This window comes from Simochromis diagramma, unplaced genomic scaffold (genome assembly GCF_900408965.1).
Source record: "Simochromis diagramma unplaced genomic scaffold, fSimDia1.1 OVJJ01000421.1, whole genome shotgun sequence".
NCBI classification, from domain to species: domain Eukaryota; kingdom Metazoa; phylum Chordata; class Actinopteri; order Cichliformes; family Cichlidae; genus Simochromis; species Simochromis diagramma.
In genome coordinates, this window is record NW_024387250.1 from 11,135,345 (window position 1) to 11,156,108 (window position 20,764).

Below are 20,764 nucleotides of genomic sequence, written 5' to 3' on the forward strand. Positions count from 1 at the left end.
GTTTTTAAGGTTTGATATAGCTGCGTGTATGCTCCGGTGTGCTATTGGGAGACTTGAATTACTGCCGTTTGACTGTTTGAGCATTCAGTGCATTATTTTAGCTGTAAATGGGTTCAAGTGCAATATTTCATGATGTTGTTTCTCAATATGGTGTCAAGAGATTGCATCAAAGTATAGTAGGTAATTCTGTAGAAATACACTACAATGTGGTTTTTGGCTGCAGGCTGAATGCTATTTACTGTTGCTCTACATTATTCAAATGGCCGGCTTTTCTGAAGGCAGAAACAGCAGTCAGTTTTTCATTGCATGGAAAGCCGGTTACAACCACCCGCCACCACTTGACAGCTGAAGACAGCTCATTATAAGAAGACCGAAAACCCATGTTTGATGTTTCTACTTAGTGAGGGAGGCACAGCTATATCAAGCTATCCCTCGCAGGCTTTTCCTTTATAAGGAAATACTGTCTCCAACTGGTTGGGATTTGATATGCCTTTAGTTGCAATGATGTGAGAACTGAATATGGGTAATTGTATAGACAGAGCACTCAGGGAGAATCTGAAACACACAAAAGCCATATGCATGTTTCTGGAATTTGGTGACAAACTCGAAACAAATACGGCATTAAATGGCTAAAAAAAAACAGCTTATCTTAACATTTAAAGATTCACAAAGAAAGGATTTGTTCTAAAGTGTAGCTTTATTTTGTCCACACCCTCTGCCAACACACATTGATATGACATAAATGGCTGTTATTTTAATGTCGACAGCTCTTTGAGGGGAAATAAGTACAGGCAGACAGATGCCTGGTAAATTGGAGATAACCAAGGTAAACATCAGAGACCTACTCAGTGTGTCTGCGTTTCTGCCCGTACACATCTGTCCTCCAGATTTCCCTGTTTCTGTAATAGCCATCTTACAGCACAGCACTCCATTCTGTTGGTAACAAGCACTTCAGCCATTAGCCCTTCAAATGGAAACACATTTAAGCATGTCTGCTTCCTTCCCTCTCCTCTGGACTTGTAGTTCTTTTGAGCATGAGAGTTATTAAAAGGAGCTGAATCCACCGTAGGAAAAAAATAGGTTGAAGCACACACAGACGGGAGAACAAATCTTATTAAGCAAGCCAACTGAGCAGACTGAAGTATGTACACAAAACGTTGCCTCTGTGTCAACCATGCGCGTCACTGCTATAAATTTACATTTTATAGTTTCCTGACAGTGCCACATTAGTTTTACTGTGCACTGAAGAAACCTGTGGCTACAGCGTTTTCCTCTTCATTCATTACATTCCCGGTATAACAAATTACATTTCAACTGCTCTTCTTCACTTTGAAGGTGTAATCATAGCCACTGAGTGCGTCTTGTCATTTTAGAGCATAAAATCTTAACATTCACGGTGATTATCAGGAGCCCGACTTCCTAAACGCTAATCAAAGAGTCAAAAACACCTATGTCCTCAATGACATTGATTTAGTTGCTGGCATAAATTCAATTCAGCAATCATCCACATCATCCATATTCATGGTGCGGTAATTTACTTACATTAAGGTGCATCCAAAGCCATAATGTTACTTTATGCACATACAAATTGAGATTATACACAGGCCGTTTAGCTGTTGTGTCCTGTTTATTCTATAAACTCTCATTTCGACTCTGATCTTTGGTCTAATTTTAATCCTCTCTTTATTTACCCAAACTTTGACCCTGATTATGCTCAGCTTAGTTTGAGTAGTGGACCTGATGTGGTGCAATTCTTTACTTAAGACGCTACTTTTACGTTAGTATATTTCAGAGCAACACTTTCACTTTTATGAGAGTTTTTCTTTTTTAGAAAAGTATAATTTTGAACCTGTATGTGTTTTTCTGTACTGTATTCTGTAATTATTTGTGTTTGTTTTAGGTTTTCTAATCTCATAAACCCAAGTTGTGTAATTATTTACACACCACAGTTGGTTATTGTTGGTCTCGGTTATTAAAAATAGCACATCTGCATACTTGGAGATGTGCTGTTTTGAAATGTTTATGTGTCTATGCAACAAAACCATTTCAGAGCCATAAAATTGTGGTGGAACTAGATGATCCATTTCCGTGGCACAGCTGCGTTTATGTAACTCGCTACGTGATTCTGCTCCTGCCTCTTTTCAGCACGAAGTAATTGCGCTGTCTGAGAAGGTGATCGTGCGACTGGAGGACCTGGTGAAGTGGACGGTACCAGACTTCTCAGGATGGGACAACAGTCTCAAGGCCGAGCCGTTGAAACCCTCGGTGCTCCGGGAGCTGGGGACCAATGGGAGGAGGGAGGCCCTCCACCGCTACAGGGAGAGCACCCTTACCAGTGGACTCAACTTCAAGGATGTCCAGAGGGAGAGGGCACAGCTAGGTGAGCTCCGGCAGAGACCTCAATTTCTTTTTAGCCTTTTATGAGGTTATTTTTATTATTTTCCTTCATTCCAAAAGGTTACTGTCATCTTTCCATTTTCTCTGGGCTGCTGTGTTGAATGTTTATGTATTTGTGTTCCATGTTCACCATTTATCATCATATGTTTATTGTCCTTTGGTTGGTTTAACAAGTGTTGTCTTGACTGGAGTAATTCATCAGTGCATAGTTGGAATTACTCCCGCTATAATGAGCTAAGAATCACACTAATACAAGCAGGCTAGAGGTAATGGCAGTGTGTTTGCCAACATATTATCATCTTACAGTGTTATAGCTCTGTTTTCTGAGTGTGACAACAACAAAGACTGCACTGCAAAAATCACATCATTCTGCTGGCAATGTCATAAATAATTGAGTTACATCAAACTGCAGTATAAGGCACCTCTGATACTGTCTTATCCATCAGTTCAGATCATAATTGGCTGTGTAGCTCAGCAGCCTTAAGGATCATTGCTGTGTGTATCTGAATGGCTGTCTGGTGTATTCATCATGTACACCGTGCCATTAAGTGTCAGTGAATGCTTGTTTCTTGAAGCAGGCTCTTGGGTTCTCACTACAGCCTTACCCATGAATCAACCCCAACGTAAAGCTGGATGTCTCTGGAGATGACTCATCTGATTCAGATAGGAAACTCTGGCATTTGAGCCTAATAATCAGAAAGAACATTATGTTCCCTTTGAAGCCTTTTCCTACTTATTTGCCTTTCCCTCACTTGGCTGTGATGCAATGCCAAATACTGCTTATAATGGTTTTACATAGCATAGCAAACATGCTTGAAATGCCATCAATTACAGTATTTCTTGTCAGATCACCAGTGCTTTTCCTTGCGATTTAAGCAAGCCAGAATTTTTTAGCTTCCTGATCCTCTAATAATTAATTTTTAATAACCATCTTATTCCTAAAGCCAACATGGAAGTAAAACTGCTACAGGCTTTAAAAATACTTTTTTTTCTTCTGTAGAAAATAGTGATTTATTGATGACTCTTGTAGTGTTTTCTGCTCAGGATCTTCCGGGAAGAGAGGCTGTTGTGTTTCTGTGTGATGCTGTAATGCCCTTGATTACTCGACATTGCTTGAATCTCATACGCAAAAAGGACAAGGCGATCAATAATGAATGCTTTGTTGTTATTCCAGTAATCAATATACCGTGAATGTGCCTGCAGGCGCGTGTGTGTGTCTATGATTGCTCGCTTTCATAAATAGATGTGTCAGCTTGCTTCTGAAATGGTATTATGCTCCTTATTTGGATTTTCTGTAAACGTGTGGTATAGTCTAGAATTTATAGATTTAACTGTTGTTGGTGTAATAACCTGATGATAACGCTGTTGCTACTGAGAGCCTGCCTCTGTGTGTGCGTGAATGCATGTGTGTGTGCATGTGTTGCTAATGAGCAGCGCTGCCGTTAATGACTCCATCAGGCTGTTTCTAAATGCACTTGTCACTCCGATGGGACACTCCGCCAGAGAATATGCCCAGTCAGCAGAACGGGCTCAGGCTCTGGCAGGGCACCAGAGACACACATACACACTCCGACACACATACACACATAGATGCACACGCATGATACACACCGACAATCAGTGGTGTGCACTCACTTATCCATTTGTTTGTTTGTTCACTATATCTTTGGCGTGTGTCAGTTGTTGACAGTCTAACAATATGAGAGAGGCAGAGAGTTTGGGAGAGAAATATGAAATATGCCACTGCAATGCTGCTGACTACCAAAATGAAATATTCATACCACAGCAGCAGCAGATCAGATATAAAAGTAGCCTTAAAGCATCCTGTAGCTGAATGCTTGTAATTCTGTACAATACGTTCGCTCATTGACTAAACTAATGCTTTTATGATACAACTCTACACGCTTCTTCTTCTCTTTTTTTTTTAGATTCTTTTAGCCTGAAGTGGCAGCCTTCTTTATAACTTGAGTGATGCATTTGCTGATTGTTATTCTCAGGCTGATGTGTAACTATGTCAGAAGAATTGGATTGTTCCTCATAACAGGATACTGCAGCAATACCACAAGCTGCACAGAAAAGCATTGTGAGCTAAAGAGCAATAAAATGTGCCATTGTTATCGAGGGAAACTTCTTTTTTTTTTTTTTTTTCCAAGTGTGCATCCTAACTTTTCCTGGCATGCTGCCAGTGTGAATAAAGTGCACTGCTGTGCATTTGTGTCTCACAGGCAACATGTGAAAAATAAAAGACAAATGTGTTTCAAGCAGCAGGAAGACATTTTTTTGTTTTCATCTGTATTACATTGGGTTTTGTGGTTTGGTAAGCGAACAAAGCTCTACTGTATTCTCTCCTCAGAAATGCGGAAAAAGTGTAACAAAAGATGCCCACATTAAGTAAAGTAATTAATTAGAAGCAAGTGACCTTTACTGCAGTCCTGCACAGTTGGCAGCTCTGCAAAACCTTCAAGGCAGAGAAATTATTGGTATCATAATTCAAATTCCAGCAAGTGTTTCACAAAGTGCCATACCTGAAATAACAGGGTGTCTTTCTTCGGTCTTTTAACAATGTTATCTGTTGAAAGTTAAGTTTTGACATGTATGCCTAGTCACTTTCTTAGCCAAGAAGGTCAAAATTAGGTAATATCTTTATGCTATATTTAAAGCTGCTGCAGCTTCTTAGCTCAGCACCAAAACTGGAAAAACGAGAAACATCTATTCTGGCTCTGACACTGTGTCTCTACTCAAATACTTCCATTACTACACTTCCATGTAGCACACAATGTACACTTTGTACCTCATTGCATAATAGGTGATTTTTGACTGTGTCAGAGTGAACAGATTGGTAAGCTGTTGCTAGTTGCAGCATTTGAATGTTAGCTCCAAATGTTCTAAATGTTTACAGCTTAGCAAGCCAATGAACACTCATACATTAATCTATAGTGTGGACATTGGGGTAACACAGAAAACCCCCCAAAAATAATAGAGTTCACAGTGTTTTTTAAATCATCTTCTGCAGCATTCTCGCAGATATAACAACTCTATGATACCCCCTGGTGCAGATATCTTTTACATACTTGAACAAACACACTCAATCTTATGTTCCCTCTCTCATGGACAAACTACTCAATAAGACACTTGCTGAAAAACAAATTGTTGCGTAGTCGAAGTCAACATGTTCACGGGAATTTTCCACAAATGACAGAGAGCAAGGTCAGGAAATACAAATAATATATTTCCCAGCTTGCCACCGCCACTTTAAGAAAAGGCACCTATTTTAGGAGTCTAAAATGTTGTGTAGATCTTTGCAGCTAAAATTAAATACATGGGAAAAACGTGTATTTTATAAACAAAGCTGGGCATTGCTTCACAAGATGGACCCATGCTTAAACATACTGTACGGTGGAACCTTTACAATCTGTCCAGTTTTGGCTAAGCACCATATATATCTGGATGTCTATTTGATAGTCCTATCAGCAGTGCTCCTCCTACCTTCTTGGACCTGCTGCACTGCATTGGCCTCACCATTGAAAGCCTTTGTACGTAGCCAAAGTGGTTACCCACCGAGGGTAAGAAGCATGTAATGTCAGTCAACTTTATGACCATTGTAAGTCCACCATCAGTGTACTAGTGCACTCACACCGAGTTATCAGTGTGAACCCGCTTGAACTCAAAATAGCAAAGGGAAATACAGAAGTACTTGATTTGAGGCAATCTGCAGTTCTGTTTTAAGAACGTGTGGTTTTTTTTCTGAAGAATCTCCAGCCCTGAAAAATTGTTGTGTTGAACTGTGTTTGTCTCACTCAAATTCCTAACTAACGATAAAGAGATAGCAAGTCTGCATGGGTGATGTAATGTATTTCGCAGTACTTATGTAATCTGTGGTGTAATTCACTTAATCAGGTAATGTAAACTGTCCACTCAGTTTATCTTGTATTGGAGTGGGTATTAGAGCTTCTTTTTACAGTTCAATCCACCAGGGATGGCTTGCCAGGGAAGTTTACATTCTGCCCCTCTATCTCTCCCTAGAGGACTGGCCTCATTTTTTTTTTTTCATTGCTGCCTGCCGAAATTGGTTTCTGGTCGTATACTACGAGGCCGAGTGTTTGAGAGCTGTATCTGCTGATACAGTTTGTAGGCTTGTGCTGGGAGACACAGAGTGCTGTAGAAGAAAAATAATAAAGGATTGGAGAAAAAAAGACAGAATGGCTCATGCTCACAAAATAGCTCAATAGGTTTTCTGTCTTGTCTTTCTTTAATTCAAGCCTTCGGTGTGGATGCCACTGAACAGATTGTGAGCTGAGATGATATGGAGGATTATACAAGGTCATAGTTTGCGACTCCTGCGTTCAAAGAACATAGATGGTGTTCATGACTCCTGCCCTCACCCATAGTATGATCTGTAGGCAGTTCATCCCTCAGCAATTGGAGGGATCAGGGCTCTCCAAGAAAACACTGAGACTAAAGGAACCATGCTGGCAGAAAAAAATAGAGTGAATTGCAGGGATGGTGAATTCACCCATCTCCTTGACTTTTTTTAAATACTGTTTCTATGCTCTAACACCTTTGAAGATTCAACCATACAAAAATGAAAATTATATGACTCCATCTATTTTTTAATAAAGAAATACTACATACTATGTGCAGTGCTGCTCAAAGCTGTAATTTTGATGTTTAACCAACAAATGATGGATTGGATCTGGCAGAACATTTTCATGCAATATTCAGTTAGTAATGGAAATGAAAGCCACTTATTGGAATTCAAGGAAATTCATGTTCATTATGCAACTTTTTGTTGTATGAAAAGCCACAAATAGAGTTCTTTGAATAATGTTTCTATCCAGTAAGTGTGTCAATGTCCAAATTTCAAATAACAGATTCGAATGAAAATGCACGTTATCGCGAGCTCTATGCTTAAAGTGATAATCCGTCATAACTGACCTTCGTTATAATGTATGCAGTTTCAAGTTAAATACATTTGGAGGGTGCTTTTGTCTAAAAGGAACTTACATATTTTCCACATCTATGCACTAGTGGAGTTTCTTGCCCAAGGGCAGCTTGGGAATTAGAGAAGCTAAGAATCAAACACGTAACTCTCGGATAAACACCTAACCTTCACTACAAAATTGAATTAAAAAATGATGTATGGTTCTATCATTTCCATACAGGATAAGCTACTTTGCGTGAATACTGGTTTTGGAACTTGTTATACAAAAAGCCAACACACCAGTTTATGCAAACAGGAAATGACACTCGTACCTTCACATGTCAGTCAGAATGCAACTTCAGAACTGACACTTCAACTTCAGTAACTGACAGTTACTGCTGATGTGATTTTTAAGTGTGTATGAAGCTATTTTAAGTAAATGTTAACAGCATGAAAATTTGGACAAATTTCCCATGTCATGTCCAAACATTTTTCCCTTTCTGTGTCGTCTTGACGCACAGAATGACTTAAGGTGCCCTCTTTGCATTGATGTCGTTGAGTTGTATTGAGCTGCAGCAGATCGACAGTAACACAAAGAGGAAATTTCACACTAAGGAGGACACGGGCACACTTTTAAGTCTAAATGCTGACATGTGGTTGAGCGTATTTAACGATGTCGCTTTTGTCACTTACACTGATTGATCTCGAAGGCGTAATAGGCCCGTGACACGCGTACCTGGCTTTTTTTTTTCCAAGAATCTTTACAGCCTCGCTCACTCGGGGGATATAGCCGCTGTATTTCCCTCCGATACAACATCTGATCTGTATGCCAGGCTTGGCACATATACCCGAGTTGATATCCTGACAATATTTCAGTCGGAACATTTCAATTTGATGTAGAGGGTAGATTCTGTCCTCTTTCAGAGAAGAGACTGTTCACAGAGTCACAGAATGTTTATGCGGGTAGGAACTTGTGATAAGGAAACAGACAGATGCGGTCTTCTCATGGTTGATTTGTCTTGGTGACAATACAGAACAATATTTGGGACACTGAGTCACTATCACACGTGAAAGCGTTTTATGTTTCGACTGCAACGTGGGAAGGAGTAAGCAGTTTCTTGAAAAAGATAAAGACAACTGGGTTGTGGTGTTACAAGAGTAATGGTATGTTGTGACTCAGGCAAAGAAAGAATGCCATGCTTTCGTAAGACACACTGCCACTGTACTCCTCCGTTCAGAGCATGTGGCAGATTGTATCGTTTGCACTTGTTTGCTTTCCGCCCCTCAGACATATTTGCTTCCCCTTCTGCTTTTTTTTCTCTGCAGAACTAATTCTAGAAACTGTCCAAAATCTCTTTTGAAGTAATTTAATGGAGTGTTTGTATTGATTATGTGCCTTTCTCACCCCCTCCTGTTTTCTTCTCTCCTCCTTTGCTATGTTTTTTTTTTCTTTTGGGGGGTTTATGGCAGTATCTTCTTCATTATGCCCAGACCTGTAGGAGAGAGAATCACAAGCTGTTTTTCCTCACTGATGTGCTCATATCATTAATTCCCTTCTGACTGTGGCCTGGCCGGAAGCCAGAGAATTCTAAATCTGTAAGCAGTAAATTGTGTGCTGGGGTGGAAAAATCTATTAGATGTTTGAGCATGCCTCGAATTTGAATGGGAGAAAGAGAGAGAAAGAGAAAGAGACCACCCAACAGTCGAGCCATATCCTGTTATGGCTCAGGCCGTAATCAAATTCAGCTTCTTTGGATAGCTATATTCATCAATAATTTGTGTTATTTTATTTCTGGATTGTCACATAATGTGTTTTTTTGGCTTATGCAATGAAGGGGGCTGAAGGCTGGTGCATGGTTAAACAATGAGAATGGCCTCAGAGGAAATGAAGAGCTCCGTCTCTCCATTAGGGAGGTCTGAAACAACAGTTGTGTCTCTCTTCTCTCCATTAGTCAGGTCTGGAACAACAGAGATGCTATTGATGTGACCTCTGCCAGGCATCTTAAATAGACAGAAACAGAGTGAGGTGCTTTCATAATGCGCTAGCAGCTCTGCCTCCAAGACAAATTCCCTGATAGATTCATTATTAAATTATTCTTTTTAATGATTCGCTGTTATGAAAGCTCTAAAATCACATGGATAATGAGGCTTTATCTGAGGCTGTGTGTTGACTGAGAAACATTTGCTTTCTTTTCTTAAGCAAATCGCCTGCCTGTTCCAGTTACTCTGACTCATACTTAAGCGTTACCCAACCAGCAGACTTTTTAGAGAGATTTCTGTATTAGTCTATGTCAAAACATGATGTGTAATATGATGCCTATTTAAAGGATTACGGCAGCATTAATATTTCAGTGCAGAGGTTTTTTGTACATCTCCCCCGATATGTTTCTTTCTGCATGACAGCCTCACATTCTGCCTTCAGATAGATAGATATGGATGTTTTTTTTTTGTGCTGCTCAGTAGGCTTTCTAGACATCACAGATTGTACAATTAATAACCCTGCATTTTTTATGAGCATGCCAGTCCATCTGCTTTATGAATGCATGTCCTCTTCTGGACGCCCTGTTGTGCTTATTAAAAAGGCTTGAAAGTCAAACCTACAACATGAGCAGTGTTAAGTTCTCGACTGAAGTGCAGATCTGAGGCATTTTAGTTGCTTTTAGTTTCAACTGTTTAAATTTTATACTGTTTGATGATTCTACTTCGCTGCAAGTCAGGGAAAATTAGCTTTTTCCCCTTTTGATTATGTATATGATAGTTTTGGCAAAGCACATCGTAAGATTTACTCACAAAAATACTATTTATCATTCAGTAAATGACTGCTAATGCACTGATATATTAGCCAAACGTCAGTATAAGCTATCAGCAAATAAGATGCCATTTACTGATGGCGGCTGATATTTATCTGTTGTATTCAATCCGTTTTGCACTGGATAATTGGCAAATATGGTCTGATGAAGAATAACAAAAAGCAAATTAATCGATGATATAACAGAAAAAAAGATCACCTATTGGCCAAATTGTTGTTTTTAAATATGGGTGTCAGTATTGGCCCAGAATTTGACATTTGTTTTGCATATTATATACATATTACCAGTTACAGTAGTGAAATATATCAGTGGTAATGATATAGAAATGTAAGACTATAGCCCTGTGAGCAGCTGAATGGATGGATGGGCAAACAGACATTACTAAGTTTCCAAACTGGAATTGCTAACTTTACTTTAAGTGGCATTTTTTTCAAGGACTTTACCTTTGCCTCATTAGTTCTTGTTAATTACTTTATAATAACATATAATTATCAGCACAGGCACATCTGTGTCTGATCTGAAGATAAATGAACAGACTTTTGCATCATCATTAAAGCAGAGATACATTAAATCTGATGCCGTAATAAAATATTTCCTAAGTGACATTTCTGTTGTTCTTACAAAACTAAACACAGATTTTATCAGTTTATTGTGAGCTTCCAAGTTGTGCGAGTTTAATAATTCCACTTGTCTCTCTTAATAATACCAGAGACTTGGCTCATTATTTTCAAGATTTGAAGGTGCGTGAATTAATAAGACTGAACTCTGCAGAACGATGATAATAATAGCTTCTTGACTTCTACAGTATGTGAGAGTGTGTGAACATTAAATAACCATTTATTTGTATCATAGCATTAGAGTGTTGGAAAAACACTTTGAGTCAGACCCTTGCCAAGGTAAAAATAGCTTTCATTGCTGATTGCGGATCAGCTTCTCAACATCCACATAATATATTTCATAATGTGTAAGGCTGAACTAAACACAGGTGCACAGCCAAGCTGAAGGGTGTAAACTGTAGTACACAGTATAGATTATAGCCTTGCGTTCATTTCACAGCACAGAGGTACTGTAATGCATTTTTCCTCCTTTGAAAGGTAATTGCAATTTGGAAGCTTTGATAGATTCCAGACCTTTGTTGGAAGCTGTGGGAGTGTGTGCGCATAGTCACACATACTTGCCTGGGTACATAGCTGTTCTTAATGCTTTTATTAAGCCAAAGAACTACAGATGACGTAATGTGTATTTGCAAAATATCTCGTTGCAGATGGTGTAGTATGTTTGGCTTTCTTTGATATATTAACTGCCAGAGGAGTTGTATGCAGTGCCCTCCCTGCAAACAATAGATCATTGATGCTTCTCTGTCTTCTTTCTCAACCTTTCAGTCCATTTCCTTGTTATGTGGTGGCCCGAGGAGCACTTGGCAAAATGAGAGGCATTCAGCCAGCCCCTCCTCCCCCCCCTCCCCGATTTTCCCGTCAGCCATAACTCAGGGAAAGCTGTTGTTTCATTCACAGTGTCAGAGGGTAATATTTAAAGTTAACAAAAGCCTAGTCACAGAATTGCTGCCTTGTAGAGTAGGTGCAAAATTTTATTTATATTGCTGAGGATAATTACTGAATGGGAAGGGAAAAAACAGCTGTGTTGGACTCTCATGAAGAGCAAAGTATGACACACCCATGTTGTCAGGCATCACAAAGACTAACTTAGCAAGTTATTTCTTAGACAACAAAGGCCTTTGCCAAAGAATCTCTGATTCATGTTGTTTTCGTTTCATGTCAAACACTTTGTCATTATACTGTAGTCAAAGTACAACACTATACAGAACAAATAAAATATCTTGCACTGTCATTTTAGATTCCTGTTGGACTTGTTTCATAATAATAATATTAAAAAACAGCAGAGAGAAGTAAGAAGCCTTTTGGCATGAATGACCAGTGCACATAAACTTGTTATCACAGCTGGTAGATATTCTTCACTGAAGTTCTTATCAGTCCTGTGCAATGTGAGACAAGCAGCTACAAACACTGTATGTGCTGCATTACAGTAATTACAGCTCTGTTAGTAAAGCGCAGGATGGAGGTTTGCCACATCAGAGGTCATGTTCTGTAATCTGGAATGAATGAGTTTAGAGCCAAGACGGCTGCAGTTTATCAGAAATTACCTGCTCGTTTCGCCAGATACTGTGTATGTTAGGCGAATGAGACAGCAGCTATGTGAAAACTGTTTGTGTAGGACTGAGCTTGGGAACTTCAAACAGAGATCATTAGTGCTTGTGGAGAGAAAACAATTGTTAGTGGGTCTTGTTTTCTTTATTGTGGTGCTGCTGGAATGTGTAATCACAACTAATTGCACAGCAAAGAATGCAAGAGAAAATCCTACAGATTGCATTTCTCGGATTTGCTTTTGTATCTTCAGTACGGTTTATATCCATGACAGCACATAAACAAGAAATGCGAACAGATGGCACTGGTTTTTAATGACATATTGCTATCTGTAAAGTCTCCCTCTAAGCCACAGACTAAAACATCTCCCCTTGGGGAGCGCACCGCTCTAGTTGTTATCATCTACTGCTAATGTCACTCTTTTCTTTGCCACATTGTCAAATCCTCCAGCTAAATAAATGCAATGTAAATTGAGTATTGTGCTGGATGTAATTATTGAAAAGGGTTCCAGTTGGCTTAACTGCACAGGCTGTTTATATAAAGCCTTCCTCCTCTATACAGATCTGATGATAGAGAGATAGGGCGAGGGAGAAAGAGAAGTTCATATTTAATGACAGGAATTCGCAATGGAGCCATGCTGAATGACAACAACACCCCCCCCCCCCCCACCCTCAGCATCTCCAGCAAACACCCCCTCTCTTCTCTCTCTCTCATTACAGTTTTACCATTGGGAAACATGCCTGTCCCAAATAGCCTCCAGTATTATTCTTTTGTCCCTCTGCTTCTTCTTTTCTTTTCTTTTTTTATTCATTCTTTTACTAAAACACATTAAATTATGTTTCCTTTTGCACACTATGCTGAGTATACGCCCTGAGAAATAAGTCTGAGCTGATAATGAGGGGCCCTTCTTTGAGGAAATACACACGGCAACTTTGATCTAGAATGGCATGTAATTCCTTGCCTGACCCAATTCCCAATCTCCTGATAAGATGTGTTTTTTTTCTCTCTCCCTCTCCCTCCTTTGCTCTAACCTTCCAGCAGAACTCACTTAAATGGGAACTCGCTGTCCCATTAAAGATACATTTAAAGGCAAACATGTCATCCATTTCATTCTGCGGGAGAATGATATGTGCGGTTGAAAATGCTGTCTTCTACAGGCTGAGCCAAAGAAACTCTCTATGTATTCCTCATTCTCTCTGTTGCTGACAACCTCTGAGATTTCTGATCACAGCTGCTCAATTGAGTTTGTGTCGGACAGAGCCGCGTGACAAATGAGAGTGGCCGTCATAGCAGATAGAGTATCATCACCTGGGTGTAACAGCTTTTAGGCTTGTTTGAGGAGAGGGAAAGAGACACGGGGAAGGGTTTCACTTGTTTGTGTAGTTGAAAGGAAGCTGTATTTCTCCAACCACAGATAGTTGATTAAATTTACTCCCTGTGGTATTTGCACATTTTGGGTTCTCGCAGAGCAGCTTTTTTTACTCTCTGAATTGACTGCGCTATAAGTGGATTGACCCCCAAAACCCAGCAGTAGTCTTTCATTAGTCAGGATGCAGCCGGGGACCAGACAGCGAACAGTGTTTAGGGCCAATCCATCACCGCACAAAAGGGGATCAACATGGCACAAACTTGTCTTCCTCATCTTAAGCGACAACGTGGCCTCGAACCTCATAGCTATCAGTTTCGAGTTTACTTCCTGGTGACAGTGATAATTCTGAAGGGTCAAAGCTACATCGAATTTCATTTCAGGCACAAAAGAGGAGCTTTGTGAAAGCTCATTTGTTACACGGCCCCCGTTGTTTTTTTATAGTCAAAAGAACCAATTTGGGTTTTTGACAAGGAGCCTCTCTGAATAATTCCTTCATGTATTACAGGACCTATTAAATGCAAACTTTTCAATCTGGCAATCAATAAGGCAGGCAGCTTTCCCTGGCCCTGTGCCAGACACATTAGGGCTGCGAGCGATGGTTGCTAGGGAGCTGAGCCTGCTCAGGGGAAAGAATGTTTAATGTAATAGAATCACATAAATCAACCGGAGGAAAGTGCTTGTGTTGTTTTTGTCTCTTCTCTTCTCTTCTCTTCTCTTCTCTTCTCTTCTCTTCTCTTCTCTTCTCTTCTCTTGCCTGTTTAACTGAAAACATTTAATATGGGTGTGTGTTTTTGAACCCCCCCTCCCACCAACATCAACCGCAAAAACATCTGGGAAGGAATTAAGCTGAGGGAAGTTGAATTTTCTCTGTATGTGTGTGTGTGTGTGTGTGTGTGTGTGTGTGCATACTAGTGTTGTATGCATAGCTGTGTGTCCTCAATCCTTGTGCCTCACACTTGAATAAATTGAGGTGAAAATTATATAAATGTTTCTTTTTTTTATCCTTTTTCTTTTTTTTTCCCTTTGTCACAGTCCGCCGCCCCACCCTGCTGAAATGAATGAGGCACTTTAGTGCTTTACTATAATTAAGAACAGGAGCCAGCATGCATGGAGGGCTCTCTTTCTCTCTATTTTATGTATTACTCTCTCTCTTTGTTACTCTCTCTTTCTATTTGCCCTCTGTACAGTTTCAGTGGAACATTTCCTCTGGGTGTTGGTGCCCTTTTGTGAGAATATTATTCTCTTGCAAGAATTAGGCATGTGCACGTAAAAGCCAGACTCTCACATACTAAGTCATACTCACTCCACCCATCTGATACTTTTTTAATATCACAGCCTTCACGCAGAGCAGCAGATGTGATCAGCTTGAATTCCTGATGGGTACAGTTCATTCACCTTCTTGTGTTGGAGCACATAACGCTTTTTAGCTATCCGCCGGTAAGCTCAATGTGTTCCAAACAGTCATATTTATAACAAAATATGCCTAAGTAAACTGCGCCTGTGTCAGTCTCCACCTTGTGACAAACCTGCTTCCACATTGTTTGTCAGCTTTGAAATTCTGCTGTGGTTTACTTGCTTCGCAGCTTGTCACTGAAACACTTTCACAATAAACAAAAGACCAGACTCCGTGCTCAACAGGGTGTATTAAAATATAAAACATTCTGGTGAAAATATAAATGTCGGGAACAAACTATGTTTGCAAACGCAACTAAAAGGCAGAAAATGCTTCTGAGAGGCTTTTGTGAACATTTATTTGTAACAATCACAGATTACAATAGTGCTCATGTGAGGGGTGGGGCAAAATATCTATATAGCAGCATATGCAGTGATACATTATACTGGCAGTAAATAATGATATTTTATATAAAAAATGCAGGTGAGAAAATACAGTTTGTTCAAAGCATTATACAGAAAGCAAATCAGATCAGAGTGCTAATTTAAGAAGCTGACTCTAAAAAATGTACTAATAATAATACACACCAACTGAGGTTGAACTGCTTTGTGCTCCTCCAAATGCCCCAGTTTCAAGCAAATAGTTTACTGTGTATTTGTCCTTTTGCCCAATTTCTGGCCACTGAGTGATGTGTGAATACAACAGCTAACAATGATAAACTTATTACAGTGGGCATGTTAACAAACAGACACGGGGCAACAACAGCACTTGGATTAATTTTGTAAAAATAATTTCCATACTCTGCTTGTTTCCACTCTGTTTTGATCTCCACCAATTCTTGAGGGAAAATATCTGGATCTTCAGCTGCTAAATGCTAAGCTGTGTTCACCAGCTGTATACTGTGTTGGTATGCTTGAGGTAATGAATTGCTTAGTAGGTTTTTAGGGCATCCAGCTGTGCACAAAGATGCAAGCGTGTTGACGTTAAAACCAAAACATGAAAGAAGCTTAAAGAAGCTAAAATGGCTCAGGTGAGAGTTTTTTTTTATTGATTAGTCACTAAAAATGAACTGTTTCGTATTAGACGTTGGGATATAATTGTTTGCTAATACGGCATAAAAACGGTGGCTGCTCGTGTAGGAATAGTCTTCAGTTCAGTACAGTTCAGCTACATGATCATTTTCGTTATAGTTGATTTATGGGCGACTCTGCATGAATTTGTCATATCTGTTCTGAGAAAGGAAATAAATTGTCAAAAAATGTCCTGATTTAAATCATCTCAGCCAACTCACTGTGATAGTTAGATTTCAGCTTGTCTTTTGATCTAAAAGGCAGAACGTATGCTGTGTACATTGTGTGCATTTGTCTGTGAGAGCACAGCTTGCAGCTGATATAATGAGCAGGGGAGAGGCGAGTCAGTGTGTGTGACTGATGCAATGTTGATGATGGACGGCCACTGAGTCATTTGCAAACACAGTTTGTTATTTTGTGCAAATCCATTAAACAAATTTGAAATATTGTTTCAATTTTACTCCCTTTAAAGAAAATAAACTGTGCGTTAGTGTCTGTGTGATGGCTTTGCTTTGTTTTACTCTACTATAGTGATTTATTGATGCTGCTGCATCCCCGGTGTGATTAATGTGATTTTGTTTACTGCACAGACTAGGTTGCAATTAGCGAAATGTTCTAGCACATTTTGTTTTATCCCAGATAGTGTAGTCATTCACAGATTGGATAGGCGATGAATCATGCAAATTCAACGAATTTATTTCATTGTTTTATGTAATTCTGTCTTCATTGAAAACATGAGGTTGCCTGTAGTGTAAATGTGATGCCCCCCACACATCATTTCCATTTGGTGTCATTGACAGATGCCGTTCCCTCTTTATTTGGTCAGGTTTCAATAACCTGAAACCAACAGCCAGATCGGGCGCCTGCTGTCTCTCAGTGTCATGTCCCCTCATTGAAAAGTAGGAGAGAGAAAGGAGGTGAATAAATCAGAGCTGTGTTATATATTATGAGAAGAGGCTAAATGGAAACAGGGCAGTTTCGAAGATCAATACAGAGCACAGAGAAGAGAGCCCACAGCATGGAGGGAGAATACCAAACAAGAACCTACTTTTCTTTACTTTCCCTACTTATTTTCTGCCCCCTTTCTTCACCGCAGCCTCACTTGTCCCTATATTTTAAGCTTTTGGACTTGTTTTGGTGTTACCGTGGGATTAAAAAAGGAAGGAAAAAAAAAATCAAATATGAAAGTGACATTATTGGCTCTGGGTTACATGCCTTGCCATTTCTCGCCAACCCCACAAAAGCAGCAGGGGGATCCAGTAAATTCCTTGGCCGAGCAGATAATGTGGAAATGTTGACAACAGCAAATTTGAGCCGAGTGAGTGATTTAAGGACTACAGCGGGTGACAGAGAGCATGAGAGTAATGGTTTTCAGCTTCTTCCTGCTTGTCTGTGACAAGAGAAATGAGCACACTTGCTTGAAAGATCTTGTCAGAGCTTGTGGGCAGTTTGAATATTTTTAAGCTTGGTTGAATGTAAATGACACAGTTTACATGAGTAGCATTTGGTTTTTAATTAGCTAGCACAGATCTGCTTTTAACTGTCAGCAACCCTCGTATTACAACTAGTTTTATTCCCAACTTTCAAAGCCGCTACAGAAATTCTCCAATGAAAAGCAGAGGAGCTCAAAGATGCGGCAAATAGATCACCCTTTTATTTTGCTGGTTTTGAAATTCAATGATATCAATGATGTTTCATCTAACATTGCAATTGCTATTCATCTGCCAGAGCAGCTGCTTCAACCTCAACTAATGAGTTTCATGTTGAATGCAGCATTTCTGAGATTTTGATTATGATGACTCGTTTATCATGCTTGTTATTAAAGAGAAATTCTTAATTTGGTGTAATTACACAAAATATGTTATAGTGGCTGAGCTTCTTCTCATCATACTTATTCCTGTACAGTGGGACCACAGTACAATCTCCTTTCATCCCTTTTTATGCACTGGATTACTGCATGTTGCTTTTATTATGCTGTGGTAGAAGTAAAAACCCTTATTTTTACTTTACACACTACCTCATTAGAGCTACTGTATTCTGTAGATAGTTGTTTTATTAAATATGTTCATTAAACATGTCGTGCAGCACATCATCGCACATATTAACTAATATGTAAATGCCATTTTATAATGCTTATAAAAGAATTAGAAAGTCATACTATTTGGTGTGACCAAAAGTTTGTACAATATCTCTTTATAAGTGGGTCTTTATATAGGTTCCCAACAGTTCATTGTTCTGTTTGTAGAATTTAAAACCTTTAAATGTCATCATAAAATGAGAAATAAAGCACAAATAAAACCACACACCCACAATAATATGTATTCTGCACACAGACTCTGTTAACAGAGAATTTGGCACAGGGCTAGAGAATTAGCACTTAACAGGCTCTCTGTTTCGCTTTTCGGTTAGATGTAATGCAACTTTTTGTTGCCGCTGTCTTATTTTAATGTTTCCACAGCTGAGCTGTGAAGTACAGCTTTGAAAACAATCTATTCTTGCGAACCTTGTGGTACAAATTATTCTTAAGTCAGATGAAACACCTTTAAGTCCTTCCTTGACTCACCTGGCTCAATGTCACTGTGGGTGGAGTAGATGTATGACTATAGCTGTATTTGAACAATTCACGTCATGCAAGACACTATAACTGGCATACCGGTACAGTTGACATACCATATAGCACAACTCATAAGACCTTGCTGTCATTAGTGCAAAAAGAAGTTGAGTAATTTTATGTTTTAAATTGCAATGATGTATTCATGGGAAATTCGGTGAGCTGGATGTCTATGAAAGATGAGTGGGTTTCCAAAAGCATGTCATAGATGAGTGATTCTGAGAGGAAATCAACTTTTGGAACTTTTGTGTCTACCTCTGACAGGAGGCAGACACAGATGTTGCAAAAAAGATGACATTCATTCTTTCTATCATGCTTCACATTAAAAAGTTGCTGTTTGGCAGGCTCTCAGATTTACGCATTTCCTTGAATGCACCATCAAAGCAGATATTTCATTTGTTCTCTGTGATGGATTTCCAAATGAATTATCAGCAACTTTACCCTGCAAGTTGAGTCTCATTTGTTTTTCCATTTTATTTGTTGAATAAAGAACAGCGGCTGCCGATAAGCCAGGAAATCAGGACTATCAAATCTTGTGTTCCGGCCCTTTAAAAAGGAAATACTACATCTGGTGTACAGTTGTTTTATTTCACATGTTCAAACCAAAAGTATAAAAAGAAAACTGTGCACTGCAACTTCTCAGTTTTGTTCACTTTTTGTGCTTTGCTCCCCATTTCGGTTCCCTTTCATTTGTGCATCATCTGTCTTATTATTTACGTGGGTCATGACACCATTAACATAATGTATGGACTCACTGCATGCAGTCCTGCTTGTATACCTGAAACTCTAAAATGTTCCCATGATAGAAAAATAAAGGGAAAAACATTTGTTAATGTTATGCTTCCTGACTGATGTCATTTTTAAAGTATTCCAGCCCACAAATGAGTATTGCAGACTTTCTTGTATAATTGTCTTCCTGACATTAGAGGTTCGATGGCTCAAAGCTAAAACATACATTTTAATCACCAGCCCTCACCCTGTTGCACAATTCCCGAACTCTTGCTGTAGTTGTGTAATGCCTGTGTCTGAAAAAAAAAAGACTGACTCCAGCTCGCATTTTTATTTGCATATTACAGAAATGTTTCAGTCATGCTTCTTTAATCTCGGGAATATTTTAAAGATCAGCCCAATCTTGTCATCTCAACACAGAGTGAAACCCATCCATGCTTTTGTCACATCCTGATTAAATTACTGTAATGCACTTTTTGCTTTAGTAACTCAGTCATCCTTGAAGTGTCTACAGCTTGAGCAAACTTTTTCTGCAAAACTGAATATCAAACTATAGACATATGTTAATAAAAGCCCTTCTTTTGCATTAGTACATTTTTGAATTGATTTTCTTCTGGAGGCCTTTCATACCAGAGACAAGTCTATGGAGTTGTTGAATTAGCTTGTATTAATGCTATTCTCGGTAGTACCATAACAGAAAGCCATGAGAAAATGGATCAAGGTTTTTTAGCAGTCCCTTGGACAGCTCAAATCAAAAGGAGAAGAAGTATTCTCTTTATGACTCTTTAACTAAGTTGAATTGCTGAATCTTCCACATAAACTTCCACAACAATATGTATATATATATATATATAGTGAATTCCTCTGATTATATTTGGTATATAGCACTATGCAAAGGTATTATGTACACTAAAGGATTCCTATCCATCAATTAGTACCATGAAGAGATGTGCTACTTAGAATATATACATTCATAAGTAATAGAAATGGGCCTCGCATGCAAAGCGATCACAAGACTGAGAATCAGCTCAAATCCAGCGATAACAGCAGGGATGCGGGGAGTGGAGATGGTAGATTTTATCTGATTGTGCAGCATTCCGGTGGATGGAAAAGGGAGACCAGACATATTTCTTAAGTAGTGGTGACTGTACCGACTAACACTGACTCCACATTGGAAACAATAGCCAACCAGATAAGTCATAATTCAAGCATGAGATGCCAAAATATTCTGCCTTTTATTCCTCGCTATGAGTTGAGCTCCAGTAATGCAACTCAATAGCCTCTCTGATTAGGGCCTTCTTG

General features: G+C 39.2%; 1 protein-coding gene across 2 annotated transcripts in view; it reads left to right on the plus strand.

The window, feature by feature from the left end:
* Positions 1–20,764, plus strand: part of arid5b (AT-rich interaction domain 5B) — a 75,203-nt gene that overhangs the window by 7,850 nt on the left and 46,589 nt on the right. Inside the window, exon 3 of one of the 2 annotated variants that reach the window (XM_040001659.1) lies at positions 2,146–2,380. The exons of the other annotated variant lie outside the window; for it this stretch is intronic. Within the exon in view, the coding sequence (XP_039857593.1) occupies positions 2,146–2,380 (235 nt within the window). The remainder of the gene's footprint in view (positions 1–2,145; positions 2,381–20,764) is intronic. 2 annotated transcript variants of the gene reach the window in all.